Below are 19851 nucleotides of genomic sequence, written 5' to 3'. Positions count from 1 at the left end.
GTGGCTGAGGTACTGGCCAGAGCTGCATTCAGTACCACAAGTCTACAGTGTTTCAAGGTCCTTGCCAGCAAACAAGCTACAACACTCAAATGCTCTCTCTGTAGCTGGCCCTCCTGCCTCAAACCGTCCAGAGTTTGCCCTGGCAGGACGGCCCAAAAAGCAGGCATTTTTAAACAGCACAGCTTTTTTCCTGCTACAGCTGAAAACCAAAAAATATGCGTTCAGTTTTTCATCAACACTGCTACCAAGAAAACATGCTTTACTCTTTCCCAAGCTTTCTCAGGCTTTCAGTGGATTCAGTTGTCCACACGTTTGGGCGCCATTCTGTTGTAATAAGAGCGTCCAATAAGATATTCCAAATGAGCAAAGGGAGAAACCATCAGAAAACCAACCCGATAAGCTTTTTTAAGGACTTTCGTATTTTGATATTCCAATGAGAAAATATACTTTGCAAGTAAAAAGCAGATGATAGAACAGAAAAAGCACCATATTGTGAGTTGCACTACCCTTCAAGAGAATTAATTGCATTATTAGTCCCTTGGTGGTCATTGAGAATCATGGAAGCATCTTTTGTTTCAAAAAGCCAAGTGCAGCTGTCATCAGTCAAAACAGCAGAGGCCTGAGCTAGGTCCAAAGCTCAATAGCAGAGTACCTGTCTTTCCTGGGTAGAGCCCTGGGCTCAATCATAAGTACTGAAAAGCTAAAACAGGGAGGCAAACATTACACTTTCCACTTGCGGGGCAATTTTCCACAGCTTTTCTACAAACATGGCTGTATAAATGGGGGTATCATTGGTTCTCACTTTATCATCTAAAATTTCTATTAAGAGAACAAGCAATTTTTTCCATTGGGTGCTGATGTAGCATTTTTATCATAAAGCTAGTCACACTGTTTCTGTTTTCACCACGTGAAATACTCTAATCAGAACAAAGGTCCCAGCATTGGTCAAACCACAAGCTTACACCGCTGAGCAGAAAGTCGAGGTCAGAGTCCACTCGTATTATCATAGAGGTCAGGCTCAGGTCCAATCTGCCTGCTATTGCTTTTAACACTGCCTTGTCATAGCAGGAAGAATTTATCTTCAAAGACCAGAAACATGCACTGTGCCATCCTAAAGGCAGAAGCCGTGGACGGGGCTCATCTGCTGCAGATCTCTTGGCACGATGGGGCAGAGTCCCTCTACCCAGCTGTGTGGCTGAGAGACAACTGCCAGTGTTCGGAATGCTACCTGCATTCTGCAAAAGCCCGGAAACTTCTCCTGGAAGCTCTCGACGTGAACATTAGAATCAAAGACTTGTCATTTGACCGGAAAAAGGTAACAATCTCTAGTGACCTATCCCTTCTCTTTTGGATTAAATCGAGAGTTTAGTTTAAAATAATGTGAATCAATTTACTTTAACTTATCATATATAGAGCAAACCATCCCTGTGGGAATGTTTGTAGAGTGTTTGATACAGAGTGGGCATACTCAGTGGAAAAAAATCTGCTGTTGTTATAACAGATAAACTATTTTCCTTTTCTTTTTCTTTTTAATTTTTATACTATCTATTTTAACTGAATTTAAAGTACATCACCTGTGTCCAACCTGCCATATTTCCCCTTCCCTCTCTCAAACTGTTGGCCTGTTTTTCTTTAGTATCATTAGGCATACCTACGCACATATAAATATAGAAATACAACCTGTTGCTGTACTCTGGTTTCTCTTCAACATGTATAAATTATTTGCCTTTTACTACTTGTTAAGAAAATGTGCAACTTTGCTCTTTTTGCTTTTAGTGGGCAACGGCCTTGAAACACAATCATACAATTTATGTCATAAAAATAGTGCATCTGGCACTCAGTTTACTCCTCTATCGAGCCAGAAAAACACGGAATTTGTTGACATAAATATGAGAATTCAGTGAGATAATCTGAGTAGAAATGCTTGTCGTACTCCCTGGCATTGAACACTGACTCATACTGATTAATATTATTTATCCAAACTAGTGAGTCGGTGTATAAGAAGTCAAGCCCTAAGAGCATTACTCAAGATCAACCAGCTATGGCATCAACCATTTTTCTCTCTTCCTCATTTCCAGTTTCTCACCAGAATTACAAACATTATCAGAAAACCTGTCCTTTCCCCGTTATTTCATTCTTCTCTCAGCTTGAGTCCTCTATTCCCACTTCTCGCTCTTAATAGCCATGCCTTCTCATAGAAACATTGAGGATCACATATTTAGAGTATGTAAAGCAGAAATGTCAGGTCAGCAAAACTCTATTTTCTTACACATTGTCTCATCAGCCTTAGGTACCAGAAGTAGACCTTTGGCTTGTGAAGGAAAGGGAGAGTAATGTTTAATTGAATTCTCTGGTAATTTTAAATAAAATTCAGAAGAAAATCAATTGCAGAAGGCAGAAGTGTATAGTTGTGCAATGGACAAATAGATGATAATTGCTTTCTATGTTGTAAGGTTTATATCACATGGCCCAACGAGCATTACAGTGAATTTGAAGCAAATTGGCTGAAGAAAAGATGTTTTTCCCAACAGGCCAGAACAAGACTCCAAGAAGAACTGTTTTTACCAGGTAACATTGCCATCATATGAAGTCTGTGTTAAAATCTTATAGTAAGAATTACTTGAAGAGAATTACTGTTATTTGAGTTGGATGTAACTACGGGACACTGTTTAATGATGTTATATACACATATATCACAAAATTATCAGATCAATGTAATGAGTGTTTATATCTCTTTCTCACTTTCTAAGGATTTGCTTATGAGACAGTTCAAGCCTTTGTATCTTGGCTAAAATAATATTGTAATTTATGAGAAATCCTTAACATGTTAGTAACATGTTAAGCAATCATTTGGGCAAAACGGAAAAGGACAACAGAGCATATGTCAACATTCTAAAGCCCTAGCAGGAAAAAGAACAGTGGACTTGGCCTTTCTCATTTACAGATAGACTGGAGTTCCAAGATGTTGCCTTTGTGCCCTCCGCAAAGGAGCAGAGTAAACCAGAGAAAATTCACCCTTCTTAACAAGGCCTTAAGTCAAAACAGCACAAAATTCACAAAGGACACTTCTCACCCCAGTGAGATTATGTCAGTGAGGCTGAGAATCAATGAGTGCAGAACTGAGCTTGCACAGGACTCTCTCTCTCTCTCTCTCTCCCTCTCTCTCTCTCTCTCTCTCTCTCTCTCTCTCTGTGTGTGTGTGTGTGTGTGTGTGTGTGTGTGTGTGTGTGTGTAAACCTGTTTGTGTAAACCTGTTTCTCTGGAGAGCATTTATGTAAGTCTCCAGATGATCTGTGAACAGAAAAATGTTTAGAGAAAATAAAAAGATAAATTCAGTGGCAAAGGGCAAGGAGGGGAATGTTATCTCTCAGATTATAGGTAAAACAAATGTTGAAAACAAATGAGTAATTTAAAATAAAACTTCTAAACAATATGCACAGTAACACAGGTCAAATGGAAATGTTGGCGAGGGTGATATCTATCATAGTGTTCTACAGATCACGACCTATGGCTGTGCAGGTCAAAGGCAAACTCTAACATGCATGAGTTTTGCCTGTCTGTTGGAACCCCGACTTCCACAAGTTCATTGGCCCTGCACATGTCGCTGAATCTTCTTTTCTCTGTCAACATTTTTCAGACCACGACCCCTTCCAGCAACTGATCACTTGGGTGAATTCTACGCCACCTTCTTGGGGACCTTTAAGTCTTTTACTAAAAATGGTTCTTCATTACTCTTTCCAAACCTCGCATGTGATAACTGTCTGGGATTTTAAAACTAGTCTTACAGCAGCTCACTGGAAGTAGAGATGTTGCTTATTAATCCCCTTGTTAGGCAGCTTTCCTTTATCCTGGGGACGCCAGTAACAAGGTACCACAGTTTTCCCCTTCTCTTTAAGGCAGATCAGTCTTGTCAAGAATTAAATTCCTCTAAGTGCTTGGTTGCACCACTGTGACAGCTGACAAGGATTTGTTCCACTGTTATATCTGAACCAAGAATCCATTCTCCTTTATCTAGCTCTGCTAGGTGATTGAAAATACATTAGTATACAGAGAAATTATTCTTCCTCCAAAGAGTCTCCAATAACATAATTTCATAGCCATTGTCTGGTTCAATAGCAATATCTTGAATGTGTTCTCTGGTATTTCTTTTCTTTATCTCTACCCTAGTTTTGTAATCCATTTGGATTTTACTTTCATTGCCTGCAAGTTCTTCTCTGTGCCGTTTCAGGAAATAAAAGTCAACATTTTTTATTATCACAGCTTAAGCTCTTAAATGTTGGAAGAGGAATGGCCACACCTCCTGCATTAATATTTCCTGACAAGTGAAGTTTTTTATAGCTTACATTCCTCAGTACTACCAGGCAGTAGCAAGATGGAAACGATAGTACCTTCCATTAAGTAGTGGAAAAACCTGGTCACAACGACAGCTTGCGAGCATGAATAACATAAGAAAACTGGCTGCTAGGTAGACACTGGAAAATGTTTGGATGCTTTAAAATAAGATTCATTTTAAAAATATATTCCCAAGCTGTGCAGTTGATGGGTAAAAAAAAAGGCATTGATGGGCCAATTTTCGAGTACTGGTTGGGTGGCTTTTGCCTGTAGAATTTAATACCCTGCTCCAATGTGTGTTTCCAAACATTAGTACTCCGAAGCATGTAAACAAAGTAGATTCCATTGGGGAAAGTGCTTTGCTTTTTAGCCACAATAGCAATGTTCCTCCTCTGCTTCTCCCTTGGAATGAGGGCTATGGTGCTTAGAAAATCTGGAGTCCAGATGCACACCACTTTTCTTCTGTTGGCACAGGCTGCTGAACACACAATGCAAGTATAAACGACAGTCAGCTGTGGGCAGGACCAGACTGTCCCTCCAGGCTGAAAGGGAGATGTGGAGAATAACCTTTCCCACACGGATGTCCATTCAGCTGCACAGACAGTTGGCATTTATTTTTTGCAGGGAATACCAAGGTGTAAGGAAATAGAAAGTTGAAAAAGGAAGCCTGGACATTAAATACATTAAGACCATGTGGTGAAGACAATCAATGACATAAAGCAAAGAGTATGTATAAAATGAGAGTTTGATACTCACACAGAGTTTAAACAATTGTTTGTCAGGCAAGGAGAGAAAGAAGAAAATTCCCACAGAGAAAAGGATATGCAAAAAAAAAACACAAAAGCAGAAAACAAAAGGATAAATTTAGGAAAGTAAAATGAGTTGGATATTGAAATTTTTAAGCAACAAAGATGTCAAAAGCCAAAGTAAAAAGTAGTTCACATACACTGCTTGATCCATAGACTGAAGGCAAGGATCAGTTTTTTCCAATAGAGTTCAAAAATACCATTCCATTTATCTCTCAGCTGATTCTCTATTGACAAACCAGACAAATGAGTTCAAGACCTTTACAGGTTTCAGATGCTTGCTGCAAGCTTTTCCTTTGTGTTTGTCTACCTGCTTTTGATTAAATTAATGTATTATCATAAGCGACTCCAAGACCATTAACACCTCCTACTCTTTGATTTTTCTTTTACTATAACCTGCCTCCTCTACAAAAAGGAGTAGAGGGATCAGGTTCGCCTTGTAGAATGGCCTTAGTCATGGCTGTGTATCTATGAAGTGAACCATGGGAAGGGAGGAAAGGGGAGAAAGATGGCCACAGCATGCTCTACAAAAAAAAAAAAAATTGTATGGAAGCCAATGGGAGCTTAAGAGGCAGAGATGATGGGCATAGAATTTGCATTTAGAGAAACATACTATTTATTAGCAGGATAGTAGTCTCTAATCTCTACCATTTTAAAACTTGACTGTCAGTGTCTGGCATATAGTCATTTCCAGATAAATAAATGAGCAAATATTCAAAAATGCATTTAAAACATAAACTTTGGATCAGCAAGATATATCAGTAAATGAAAGTACTTGCTGCATGACCTGAGTTGAACATCTACCATACATGGTTCATTGGTTCGTTCATTGTCCTGATGGGTGACTCTTGAATAACAGGTGCCATATACTTGGGTTGAAAATACAACAGGGAGCAAAACAGGAGAAGGCTTTAGCCCTTGGGCATTTTTGTGGTGTAAGAGACCAAAAATATGTACAGACATATCTATAATTCCTCCAAGAATGATAAGCACACAGTCACAAGCAAGTCCATGAGTGGCAGTGAGAGTAGACGAGATTTCTTTTCTGAGATCTTTCATTTTTTACACTAAAATGAGGAAAGCCATCTGAGATGAAAATATAGGAGGAAGTATGGAAACTTGAGGCTAGAGAAAGTTATAAATAGCTACAAGACTTTGGGTGTTTTATAACTATAGATTCACGGCCATATTGTAAGAGCAGTCACTCCATTCTGTTTTCATCTAGACACATTCAGTACTTGCAGCTCAAAGGCAGATTCAGTCAGGCAGTGGAGCCGCTGTGTTCTTCACTGGCATTATCTCATTCTATTTTCATACCTCAGTAGGTTATTTTCTTTCCATGTTATCTAATGGAGGCTGAACATAGAGTTTCTTGTCTCCCAAAAGTCATGCAGTTGGAAGCATTGAGCCCAAATTGGCAATTCAAATCTCAAGTCGTTATCTTTGACACAAGATCCTTGTCAGGTGGGACATGCATCTTCATCTCTACGTGAACCTGTGAATTTTGCAATGAACCAGTTTCAGAAACGAAGTATGTGAATAATGGGGAGAGAATACTCAGATAACATTCAAGTACTATCTTTCTGGTTAACAGAAGAGCTAATATGAGCCAATGAATTTAAAGCTGACAAGAGATATGAGCTTGTTAGTAAAAAAAAAAAAAAAAAAAATACCAGTGAGCTCACTAAGGAGGCATGGATCAAACCAGTTACAAATATGTTCCATTGAGGAAATTGGGGGACTTTCACAAACTGAAACATATCCAAAAGAAAACAGAGAAGGTTGTGAAAGGAGTCTCACAAACCACAAAGCTGTTTGGGGAAAACGGGGTTAGTCACCTTAGAGAAATAGCATAGTAGTTGTTTCTCAAGAACTTCTGTATTCTGTGTGATTCTAAATATACAGCTGGAGTTCTCAAAGAACGGTGGCAGTGCTGGATAGATGACTTAGTAGTTCATTATACAGCCTGTTCTTCCAGTGAACCCAAGTTCAGGTCCCAGCTCCCGGACTGGACAGCTCACAACTGTTACTCCAGCTTAAGGGAATCAAACACTGCTTCTGGACTCTGTGGGAAGTCATACGCATGGCATACACAGAGACACACACACAACACAACACAACACACATGCAAGCCGGGCGGTGGTTGCGCATGCCTTTAATCCCAGCACTCGGGAGGCAGAGGCAGGCGGATTTCTGTGAGTTCGAGGCCAGCCTCATCTACAAGAGCTAGTGCCAGGACAGGCTCCAAAGCCACAGAGAAACCCTGTCTCGAAAAAAAAAAAAAAAACACATGCATAAAAATAAAACTTTAAAAGAAAGGTGACAAATTGACTGCTTCCACATAAAGAGGAAGCTTGTGGAATTTGCTGTTTATCTGCAATTACATACATACATACATATCAGACAATTAAAATCAAACTCTTTTCAGTGACCTTATTATGAGTATCACTCAGGATTGGGATAGCCACAGCAAGGGCAGAGAGTAAGGTGAAATTACATCTCTTGGAGTTGACTTCTTTTCAGTGTATAACTCCTTTCCTCCATGGTTGGAGTCAGGGAGGTTGGGTATGCCATCAAGTTGAGATCCAAGTTAAGCTAGGTGATGTTGGGCACTTCTCTGGGCTCTGGGCCCATGTCCATCTCTGTAAACAGGAGCAATGATAGTGCATACTTTTTAGAGTTATTGTAAGGATTTCCCGAATTGACCAGTGTCTAGTGCTTAGAAGAGTCTCTGGAATTCTAAGTGCTCCTTCACCTTTAAACATTCTAGATATGCTACCTCCCTGCTTTCTGTGTTGCACTCTTCAGGAAGGTAGCCATTCTTGTCAAAGGCCTATGGATGTAGACTATTCCAGCATCATAAAAGGGAAAACGTGTTTCTCTTCTAAGAAGTTTAAACTTGTTTAGAAGCCTCATTTATATATTCACATATAATTCACTCTCAACTTTAGAGTTGGGTTGGAGAGATGACTCAGAGCTTAGACGGTCTGATTGCTCTTCTAGAGAACCAGGGTTCGATTCTCATAATCCATAGGGTGGCTTATAATAATTTGTCACTTGAATTGTAAGAGATATGAGGCCCTTAACTGGCCTCTGCAGCACGGCACACACACACACACACACACACAGTACACTTACAAGGAGATCAAGTATCTGTACACATAAAAATAAATAAATAAATCTTTAAAATAAAATACTTAGATATGAGTCAAAGGAAAGATTTGAGATGTAGAGCACAATTTGATCTGCAAAACCTGCTTTGTACTCTCCCCCTCATGCCTATTAAATAAAAACAATAGCATGATCTCCATTGTCCATTGCTATCTGGTGGGAGAGGCAGAGATAAGGCGCTGTGTCTCAACTAGTTCCCTCTCCACTCCCAGCAGCTGTTTATCACTGTAACAAGCTTCACATGCACTTGGCACAATAATTTTACTATTATATATTTGTGTTTGTTTCTTTATCTATCTATCCAAACTTCCAAGCAGGAAGCTCAATCATAATACCTGTCTTTAATTGTGAAGGTAATCTTTTTCAACAAACAGATGTTGAAGAAGATTTCAATATGAAATAAGCCCTGTGGTATGGTATCAAGGCTGAGCCAAGAAGACAGACACCTCACCCTTGCTTAGCAGACCCAGCCTGCTTCCTCAAGCCGGCCATTTCAGAGGCTATTGCCACATTTCAGCCCATAAGTGTGAAACTACCAGTCTCCCTCCCTGTATAAGGAAATATTCTTAGCTCAAAAGACCCAGAAGTGGATGCCAGGAAGAGCAGCCCTCAATCAACAAAAAGTAGTGCGCTGAGTAGCTCTCAATCAGTGAAGAGGAGTGTGATGTCCTCAGATTTTTGCTCCATATCCAGGACACTAATAATGTGCACTGTAGTGTCTCCTAAGCCCCCACACTCATGACCACCGTTGCCAACAGCAGTGAGCCATACACTAACAGTTCTTCCAGGGCTTTCTTTCCTCTTTGTGCTTCACACAAACTTATCCTCAAATCCACATCATATCTGAACATTCAGAGAGAACAAGTGACTAGAATCTTAAAGACGTGTAGAGTTCAGCAGACAAGAGATAAAAGAGTACAACCTCCATCCAATGAAGAAAAGAGACTCTAGGGGCACCAGCGGCGGCCGGAACCAGACGCGCACGGCGGGCGACGTAGCTGGCGCAGCGGCCGGGACTGGCGGGTACTGACACAGTGGCAGACAACGCAGGCTACAGGGACCAGTGCAACACCAAGAGCAGATCGCCCCAGGACAATTAAATCAAAGAGGTAGGCCTTTGGTTGGCGAGGTCCCTGGCAAACAGGGAACCTGGTTCTTTTCCTGAAGACCCGTCTGAGGGGTGAGAGGGATCTTGGCCCCTGGCAGGAGCCAGGAAACAGAACAAGGGAATTTTGCAAGAGGAACCTCTGGCCAGCAGGGAAACCTGATCTGGTTTTAAAAGACCAATTAGAGGTCATCAATAGGAGGAGATGGGCAGGCGCCAAGGCAAAAATTCTCCCAATAAGCTGAAAAACAACATGAAAGCACCAGAACCCAATGATCTTACAACAGAAGGACTTGAACACCCTAACACAGAAGAAGTGGAAAAAATCGACTTTATGAAAGCAATAGAGTCCCTTAAACAATATGTAAAAAACACCTTTATAGAAATGGATGAGAAGTATAACAAAAAGTTTGAAGAATTGAGTAAATACGTACATGAGACCCTGGGAAACCAAGAAAAAACGAACAAACAGGTAATGGAAACAGTTCAAGAATTGAAAACTGAAATGGAAGCAAGGAAGAAAGCACAAACTGGGGACCAGCTGGATACGGAAAATCTAGGTCAACGAGCAGAGCCTACAGAAACAAGCATAATCAATAGAATACAAGAAATAGAAGAAAGAATCTCAGATTCTGAAGACACCATAGAGAAAATAAACGCACTGATCAAAGAAAACAGCAAAGCCAACAAATTCTCATCACAAAACATTCAGGAAATATGGGACACAATAAAAAGACCAAACCTGAGAATAATAGGAATAGAAGAAGGGGAAGAATTACAGCTCAAAGGCCCAGAAAATATATTTAACAAAATTATGGAAGAAAACTTTCCCAACATAAAGAAAGATATTCCTTTGAATATCCAAGAAGCATACAGAACACCAAACAGACTGGATCAAAGAAAAGCATCCCCTCGCCATATAATAATCAAAACACAAAATATACAGGTTAAAGAAAGAATATTAAGAGCTGCAAAGGAAAAAGGCCAAGTAACTTATAAAGGTAAACCGATCAGACTTACACCTGACTTCTCTATGGAAACCATGAAAGCCAGAAGGTCCTGGATAGAGGTTCTTCAAAAACTAAGAGACCATGGATGCAAACCCAAACTTCTATACCCAGCCAAGCTAGTATTCACTATCAATGGAGAAAACAAGACATTCCAGGATAAGAACAAATTTAAACAATACGTAGCCACAAATCCAGCGCTACAGAAAGTAATAGAAGGAAAATCGCAACCCAAGGAATCCAACATTGCCAACACTGACTACAATAACTCAGGAATCTAGCGAACCTTCACCAGTACAACTCAAAGAAGGGACACACACAAACTCTACTACCGAAAACAGTAAGAATAACCGGAGTAAACAACCACTGGTCACTAATATCACTTAATATTAATGGTCTCAATTCACCTATAAAAAGGCACAGGCTAAGGGATTGGATACGAAAACAGGATCCAACATTCTGCTGTTTGCAAGAAACACATCTCAACCACAAAGACAGGCATCTACTCAGAGTAAAAGGTTGGGAAAAGGTCTTTCAAGCAAATGGTCCTAACAAAAAAGCAGGTGTGGCCATACTAATTTCCAACAAAACTGACTTCAAACTAAAATCAATCAGAAGAGATCGAGATGGACACTTTATACTCATAACAGGAACAATTCATCAGGATGACATCTCAATCCTGAATATCTATGCCCCTAATATAAAAGCACCCACTTATGTAAAAGAAATATTTCTAAAACTCAAGGCAGACATAAAACCACACACACTAATAGTAGGAGACTTCAACACACCTCTCTCTCCAATGGACAGGTCAATCAGACAGAAACCTAATAGAGAATTAAGAGAATTATTGGAGGTAATGAAGCAAATGGACTTAACAGACATCTACAGAACACTCCACCCAAATAGGAAAGAATATACCTTCTTCTCTGCAGCTCATGGAACCTTCTCAAAAATTGACCATATACTCGGAAACAAAGGAAACCTCCACAGATACAAAAGAATATCAGTGTCCACCTGTGTCTTATCAGATCACCACGGATTAAAGTTAGATGGCAACAACTATGCTACCCCCAGAAAGCCGACAAACTCATGGAAACTGAACAGTCAACTACTGAACCACACCTGGGTCAAGGAAGAAATTAAGAAAGAAATTAAAGTCTTCCTTGAATTTAATGAAAATAAAGAGACAACATACTCAAACCTATGGGACACGATGAAAGCAGTGCTAAGAGGAAAGTTCATAGCACTAAGTGCCCACTTAAAGAAAACAGAGAAAGCATACATTGGGGACTTAATGGCACACCTGAAAGCTTTAGAAAAAAAAGAAGCAGAGGTGCCCAGAAGGAGTAGAAGACTGGAAATAATCAAACTGAGGGCAGAAATCAACAAAATAGAAACACAGAAAACAGTCCAAAGAATCAATGAAACAAAAAGTTGGTTCTTGGAGAAAATCAACAAGATCGACAAACCCCTATCCAAACTAACTAAACAACAGAGAGAGAACACGCAAATAAATAAAATCAGAAATGAAAGGGGGGACATAACCACAGACACAGAGGAAATCCAGAGAATCATTAGATCTTACTATAAAAGCCTGTATGCCACAAAACTGGAAAATGCAAAAGAAATGGACATTTTTTTAGATAAGTACCATATACCAAAGCTAAACCAAGACCAGGTGAATGATCTAAATAGACCTGTTAGTCGCGAAGAACTAGAAACTGTTATCAAAAATCTCCCTTCCAAAAAAAGCCCAGGACCAGATGGGTTCAACGCAGAATTCTACCAGAACTTCCAAGAAGAGCTAATACCTATACTCCTTAACGTATTTCACAATATAGAAACAGAAAAGTCATTGCCAAATTCCTTTTATGAAGCTACAGTTACCCTGATACCAAAACCACACAAAGACCCAACCAAGAAAGAGAATTACAGGCCTATCTCACTCATGAATATCGACGCAAAAATTCTCAATAAAATACTGGCAAACCGAATTCAAGAACACATCAGAAAAATTATCCATTATGATCAAGTAGGCTTCATCCCAGAGATGCAGGGCTGGTTCAACATACGCAAATCTATCAATGTAATCCACCATATAAATAGACTGAAAGAAAAAAACCATATGATCATTTCATTAGATGCGGAAAAAGCATTCGACAAAATTCAACACCCCTTTATGATAAAGGTCTTGGAGAGAATAGGGATACAAGGGTCATACCTAAATATAATAAAAGCTATCTACAGCAAACCGACAGCTAACATTAAATTAAATGGAGAAAAACTCAAAGCCATCCCACTAAAATCAGGAACAAGACAAGGATGTCCACTCTCTCCATACCTCTTCAATATAGTGCTTGAAGTTCTAGCAATAGCAATAAGACAACATAAGGGGATCAAGGGGATTCGTATTGGAAAGGAAGAAGTTAAGCTTTCGTTATTTGCAGATGACATGATAGTATACATAAGCGACCCCAAAAATTCTACCAAAGAACTCCTACAGCTGATAAACACCTTTAGTAGCGTGGCTGGATACAAGATCAACTCCAAAAAATCAGTTGCCTTCCTATACACTAAGGATAAGGAAACAGAGAGGGAAATCACAGAAGCATCACCTTTCACGATAGCCACAAAGAGCATAAAATATCTTGGGGTAACCCTGACCAAGGAAGTGAAAGATCTATTTGACAAGAACTTCAAGTCTTTGAAGAAAGAAATAGAGGAGGACACCAGAAAATGGAAGGACCTCCCTTGCTCTTGGATTGGGAGGATCAACATAGTAAAAATGGCAATTCTACCAAAAGCAATCTATAGATTCAATGCAATCCCCATCAAAATCCCATCAAAATTCTTCACAGATCTGGAGAAGACAATAATCAACTTTATATGGAAAAACAAAAAACCCAGGATAGCCAAAACAATCTTATACAATAAAGGAACGTCTGGAGGCATTACCATCCCTGACTTCAAACTCTATTACAGAGCTACAGTATTGAAAACAGCTTGGTATTGGCATAAAAACAGAGAAGTCGACCAATGGAATCGAATAGAAGACCCTGACTTTAACCCACAAACATATGAACACCTGATTTTCGATAAAGGAGCTAAAAGTATACAATGGAAAAAAGAGAGCATCTTCAACAAATTGTGCTGGCAAAACTGGATGTCAATCTGTAGAAGAATGAAAATAGACCCATATCTATCACCATGCACAAAACTCAAGTCCAAGTGGGTGAAAGACCTCAATATCAGTCCAAACACACTGAACCTGATTGAAGAGAAAGTGGGAAGTACTCTACAACACGTGGGCACAGGAGACCACTTCCTACGTATAACCCCAGCAGCACAGACAGTAAGGGCCTCATTGAATAAATGGGACCTCCTGAGACTGAGAAGCTTCTGTAAAGCAAAGGACACTGTTGCTAAGACAGAAAGGCAACCCACTGACTGGGAGAAGATCTTCACCAACCCCACAACTGACAAAGGTCTGATCTCCAAAATATATAAAGAACTCAAGAAACTAGACCGTAAAAGGCTAATCAACCCAATTATAAAATGGGGCACTGAGTTGAACAGAGATCTCTCAACAGAAGAAGTTCAAATGGCCAAAAGACACCTAAGGTCATGCTCAACTTCCTTAGCGATCAGGGAAATGCAAATCAAGACAACTTTAAGATACCATCTTACACCTGTCAGAATGGCGAAAATCAAAAACACCAATGATAGCCTTTGCTGGAGAGGTTGTGGAGAAAGGGGTACACTCATCCATTGCTGGTGGGAATGCAAACTTGTGCAACCACTCTGGAAAGCAGTGTGGAGGTTTCTCAGGAAATTTGGGATCAACCTACCCATGGACCCAGCAATACCACTCTTGGGAATATACCCAAGAGAGGCCTTATCACACAACAAAAGTATATGCTCTACTATGTTTATAGCAGCATTGTTTGTAATAGCCAGAACCTGGAAACAACCTAGATGCCCTTCAATTGAAGAATGGATGAAGAAAGTATGGAATATATACATATTAGAGTACTACTCAGCAGTAAAAAACAAGGACTTCTTGAAGTTTGCAGGCAAATGGATGGAAATAGAAAACACCATCCTGAGTGAGGTAAGCCAGACCCAAAAAGAGGAACATGGGATGTTCTCACTCATATTTGGTTTCTAGCCATAAATAAAGGACATTGAACCTATAATTCGGGTTCTTAGAGAAGCTAAATAAGAAGGAGAACCCAAAGAAAATCATATAGGCATCCTCCTGAATATTAAACTTCATCAGGCGATGAAAGGAGACAGAGACAGAGACCCACATTGGAGCACCGGACTGAAATCTCAAGGTCCAAATCAGGAGCAGAAGGAGAGAGAGCACAAGCAAGGAACTCAGGACCGCGAGGGGTGCACCCATACACTGAGACAATGGGGATGTTCTATCAGGAACTCACCAAGGCCAGCTGGCCTGGGTCTGAAAAAGCCTGGGTCAAAACTGGTCTCGCTGAACATAGCGGACAAGGAGGACTACTGAGACCTCAAGAACAATGGCAACGGGTTTTTGATTCTACTGGACCTATTGGTTTCGTGGGAGCCTAGGCAGTTTCGTGGATGCTCACCTTACTAGACCTGGATGGAGGTGGGTGGTCCTTGGACTTCCCACAGGGCAGAGAACCCCGATTGCTCTTTGGGCTGACGAGGGAGGGGGACTTCATTGGGGGAGGGGGAGGGAAAGGGGAGGCGGGTGGGGAAGAGACAGAAATCTTTAATAAATAAATAAATAAATTAAAAAAAGAAAAAGAAAAAGAAAAGAGACTCTAAGCCCCAATTCTTTCCTCTGACTTCTCTCCTCTTTTAAGGATCAGAATTGGGTTTTAGTGGACACTTTCGAAGTTTTTCATAATGAAAACTGAAATATAATAAAATGATACTTACATTATAACTATATTTGTTATAAAATGAAATAGAATTAACATATTATGAAGATATTAAGAAAAGAGTAGAAACTTAACTGGTTCTGTGTACATTAGATAAGTCATTTCAGAGCCAAAAGCCCAGCGTGGTGTGGGTAGACAGGAGATACTATATTTTTGAAATAACACTTTGAAAACTTGCTTTCTGTGCTTGTGAATTTTTAAGTAAAGACCTTCTTTGTGTCTTTTCCTTTCTGAACTATAACTCAGGGACCAGGAATGTGATGTTTAGCCCTCAGTAGGACCCCTTACACAAACAGCTCCTTGAAATTTGGCATGTAGCTGGATCATAAATTTTATGATGTGTGAAGTGCATGTTTGAGGAAGTATTCATTAGGAAGGCCATAAGTTAAATGAGGAGGGGTGGCCATACCTAACACATGCCATCATTTCTCATCTCTTTATATATCCAGACCCAAGTGTGAAGCTTAAATTTGTTCTTAATATATTCTCCTGACAAATGTTTTACTCTAGTCAAAGTATTTTCTTTCGCATCCCCTGAGAGTTTTCTTTAGCGGTTGGAGGAAAATGGAGACACGTTTTGAAATCACTCTCTGGATGTTGATGTTTAGTATTGTGTGTGGACATCATAGAATGCTTTGTAAGACAGGTTTAGTGAAACACAGTATTAATTCTCGGTAATGATTAGAGTAATTTATATTTAAGATCATACATTGGATTTGGCAACCAGCTATTCATAGTACCATCTCTGCAAGTCATGTTTTAAGCAGTGACGTGTGATAGTGGTTTATACTCTGTTACCCAATCTAAGATGGCCTTTGGTCTCTGGTTTCAAGAAGGCATTGTAGGGACTCCTAGAATGAAAGATATGGTTTAAAATTTTTAATTCTATAGAACTTAAAAGATAGATGGAGCATTTGCCTATCCTGCCAGAGCTCTGGACTCAATCTCAGCCCCACAGAAAATGAAGAAAAATAATCATCACACTATGATAATCAAAACTTTAAACTGAAAATTGTTTGTAGCTTGGACTGTGCTGGGTGTTGGGTTGCCAATGGGTTTTACTGACGTCTCTATGTAAATACAGTTAATGTTGAACATATTGAGAATAACACGTGAATCTACAGCTTCCTATACTGTTAAACAACAAGAAAGTATACATGTTTATAATGGGAAAATGACCCATATTAAAAAATTTCATTAAAACATCCTCTAAATATCTATAGCATGTGTCCTAAATAAATCCTTCTTGGGTATAATTTATATTTTTGAAAATTCCTTTTTTTATTTATGTATCGAGATTATAATAAATTACATCATTTCCCCCTTTCCCTTCCCTCCAAACTCTTCTACATACACTTTCTGGCTCTCTTTCAAATTCATAACCTCTTTTATTAGTTATTATACATATATGATGTTCATATATATGAAAGAATATTCATATTCCTAAAAGTAACCTGCTCTGTCTGTATAATGCTGTTTGTATGTATGTTTTCAGGGCCAACCACTCGGTATTAGGTAAAAAATTGATGTGCGTTTCCCAGGGAAAATTTTTCCTCTTGCTTGCAACATCCCTTAGTTGTGTAAAGTTCTGAGGCCCAGGGTCTTTCTCCCATTCTACTTTAGCATGTCTGTTGTTACTGTCCTTGTTTGGTTCTTATTGGTGAGATGTTACATAGCTTTTGACATTACTAGGAGATACAATCTTAGAACAAGCTCTGTTATTCTCTGGCTCTGACTGTCTTTCCACTCCCTGATCTGCACTGAGCCCTGAGCCTTAGGTGTGGGAAATGATTTGTAGAAGAGCCACAACAACCACCAACATGACCCAATAGCCCTACGAGTGCAGTAGTGCCATGCATACCTTGGCAATAACCTGCAGCTACCTAACTGGATTTAATACATACTCAACTAGAAGAAAACCATGCCTGGCACTGAAACCTAGCCGACTCACTAGGGCTAGTGAAGTCCTGGATATTGGTAGAAAACCTGCAACTGCTACTCTACTCTACCACACCACAATAATCCCTAAGTACATTCTAAATATTTATTCTTATATCCACAAATAAGTGTCAGCCTCATCTCTCCCCATCAAAGAAATTTCTATTTGCAGCATACTTAGGCCATTATAAAAAACAACTAATTAAAATTTTGTTGTGAAAATAATTTTAATTTCAGTTTTATTTTTTCCCAAAATAACTGAATTTTTGAGCATGATATTAACCTTTACTAAAGTAAAAAAAAGGGGGGGTCTGAATACACTGGCAGGAGTTACAGAAGACAAACTTCTTATAATATGAAAAAAATGTTGATTTCATCCAAAGAGAAAAGTAACATTGTATATTGTGCAGCTGAGCCCTATTCCTAATGTTTTCTCTGCATTTAAAAGTCCAACTAGGTGCCAAAGTTTATCTTTAAACACCCATGCCTAAACAACTTCAAACAAAGTTATTCCCCAGTATAAGTTACCCTGCTTTCCTTGTTACCTGTTACATCTCTTTTGTAAGGAACAGGATAATCTATGGCCATTCCAACAGACAATATTATAAAAGAAATGTTCATGAGGTCTCAACCTTACACAAAGAACTATAGGCAACTGAAAAAAGCTGGGAGTGTTTGTCTTCCCCAACAAAAAGTTTACCTATTAGTTGTCTAGAGCCAAATATCAGTACTGAAAACATACATTCAGGTAAAATTATATGGAATAAACAATTTGTATTTAAGAATATATGCATACTATGCATTAATACAATAAAAAAAATTTAAAAAAGAATAGGTTGGCCATTAATTTAAGGAGAGTAGTTAGGGGTTAATGAGAAGGTTTGGAGGGAGGAGAAAGAAGTGAAAAATGTAACCACAACCCCCCACAATGTTCATGATGATACTGCTTCAAGCCATCAAATTCTATGCTAGCCATTGGCATCAGTCACCTGGATTTTCTACCTAGCACTGAAAACTGTTATCTACACGACTTGAGCTACTTTTGTCCTTCTCCAGAATTCATTAGTACTAAAATCATCTATCCAACATATTTGTTATGGTGATTAAAAGAAATAAAATTGTAAAGCATCAAGCCCTTTGCATAACTCCCAGAAATTTTAGCAAACAGCTGCTGCACTATCATTATAAACTACTGTGCGCCATGTGTCACAGCAGAGTCTCTGTGCAGTCTCATGACAGATCTATAAATGACCTGCACAGAAGATGTAATAGTCCGTTTAACAAATGAACCTAAAACTCAGACTCCTAAGACCAAGCTGATAAAAGGCAGAACAATGATTCAAAGGCAGACAATTCTACCTCAATTTCCTACCCATCATACCCTGTCTACTACAATACAAGTTTCATTCCAGGGTTCAAATTTTAGCTAAAAGTTAAAAGCAAATAAATGAAAAACAATTCCCCGTTCCATCACCCACATACCAAGGGTCAATTCATTAGTAGTGGCTCTGGTACTAGAGCACACGGATACTTCCATTACTTCAGAGCGTTCTACTGAATATTATTATGCTACAGCACCTGCCTATGCAGCTTCAGTTACAACACAAAACATTTTTCTAAACACTGAAGCAATTATTCATATATAAATTACTTAACTTCTGTGGGGCTATCCACAGAGCTGGAATCATTCCTTGTAGTTGAGGCAATAATAGGAATAGTTGAGGGAGAATAGGAACCAAAGCCAATATGAAAATATCCAATAATTCTGGCTCAATATATAAGCTGTTGTGTGTAATAATCCAGAAATACGGGCACTATTCGCATTAGTAGCATGATTAGGTCTTCCTAAATAAACACACGACTCATTCCTGCGGATACTCTCCTGTAACTGCTGGAGGAGCAGCAAGTGGCTGTGCATCCATATATATCTTCCCACAGCTAGAGCTACTATCTTCTAAAAGTTTTCTATTAGAATAGAAATCTCTGTGTGGACCTCAAAGAGAAAATGATGGCCAAGTCAGAGCTACTGAAAGAAACAATCATTGATCCAGTCTTCATTTCATCGGGGATGGCTTCCATATACAACACATTCCCTAGTTAGAGAAATAGCATCGCTCATGATAATGAGACTCTGAGTCCTCATCCTTTTATGTGTTTAAAGGGATTGCTGTGCTGAGGCTGTTTCCTTCCCAGGAAAGAAAGAGCGTGAATGGGTCAGCAGACATTCTCTCTGTGTTCTACTTCTTTTAGGGAATTAAGGTTTTCAAGCCCATAGTTTGTTTTCCTTTCTATTTTCTGAAGCAAGCATATTTATGAGCATTTCATCATCATGAATGAGAGAACAAAGAAAGAGAGATCTGACCTTCTCTTGTTTGGCGCTGCCACCCAATGCTTTCCAGGAACACATTTTCATCGCGTTGACCTCAAACAACAGCTTGATTACAAGACAACATCCAGGCAGAAGAAATAAGAGGAAGAAGAATCTGTCCCTACCCTCCTGCCAGAACAGTCATAATGTCTTTCTAGGGCAGAAACCTAGTTTTATCACTATTTGGAATCAGACA

At 39.3% G+C, this 19851-nt stretch overlaps 1 protein-coding gene across 1 annotated transcript in view; it reads left to right on the top strand.

Moving 5' to 3' along the window:
* The first annotated feature begins 994 nt into the window (after nucleotides 1–994).
* Nucleotides 995–19851, top strand: part of Bbox1 (gamma-butyrobetaine hydroxylase 1) — a 48368-nt gene continuing 29511 nt past the window's right edge. Inside the window, exons 1-2 of the mRNA XM_050125367.1 lie at nucleotides 995–1315; nucleotides 2454–2568. Coding sequence (XP_049981324.1) covers nucleotides 1097–1315; nucleotides 2454–2568 — 334 coding nt within the window. The 5' untranslated portion in view covers nucleotides 995–1096. The remainder of the gene's footprint in view (nucleotides 1316–2453; nucleotides 2569–19851) is intronic.

Source organism: Alexandromys fortis, unplaced genomic scaffold (genome assembly GCF_014885135.2).
Source record: "Alexandromys fortis isolate MF-2015 unplaced genomic scaffold, M_Fortis_MF-2015_v1.1 scaffold_229, whole genome shotgun sequence".
NCBI classification, from domain to species: domain Eukaryota; kingdom Metazoa; phylum Chordata; class Mammalia; order Rodentia; family Cricetidae; genus Alexandromys; species Alexandromys fortis.
This window is presented reverse-complemented; position numbering and strand designations above follow the sequence as displayed.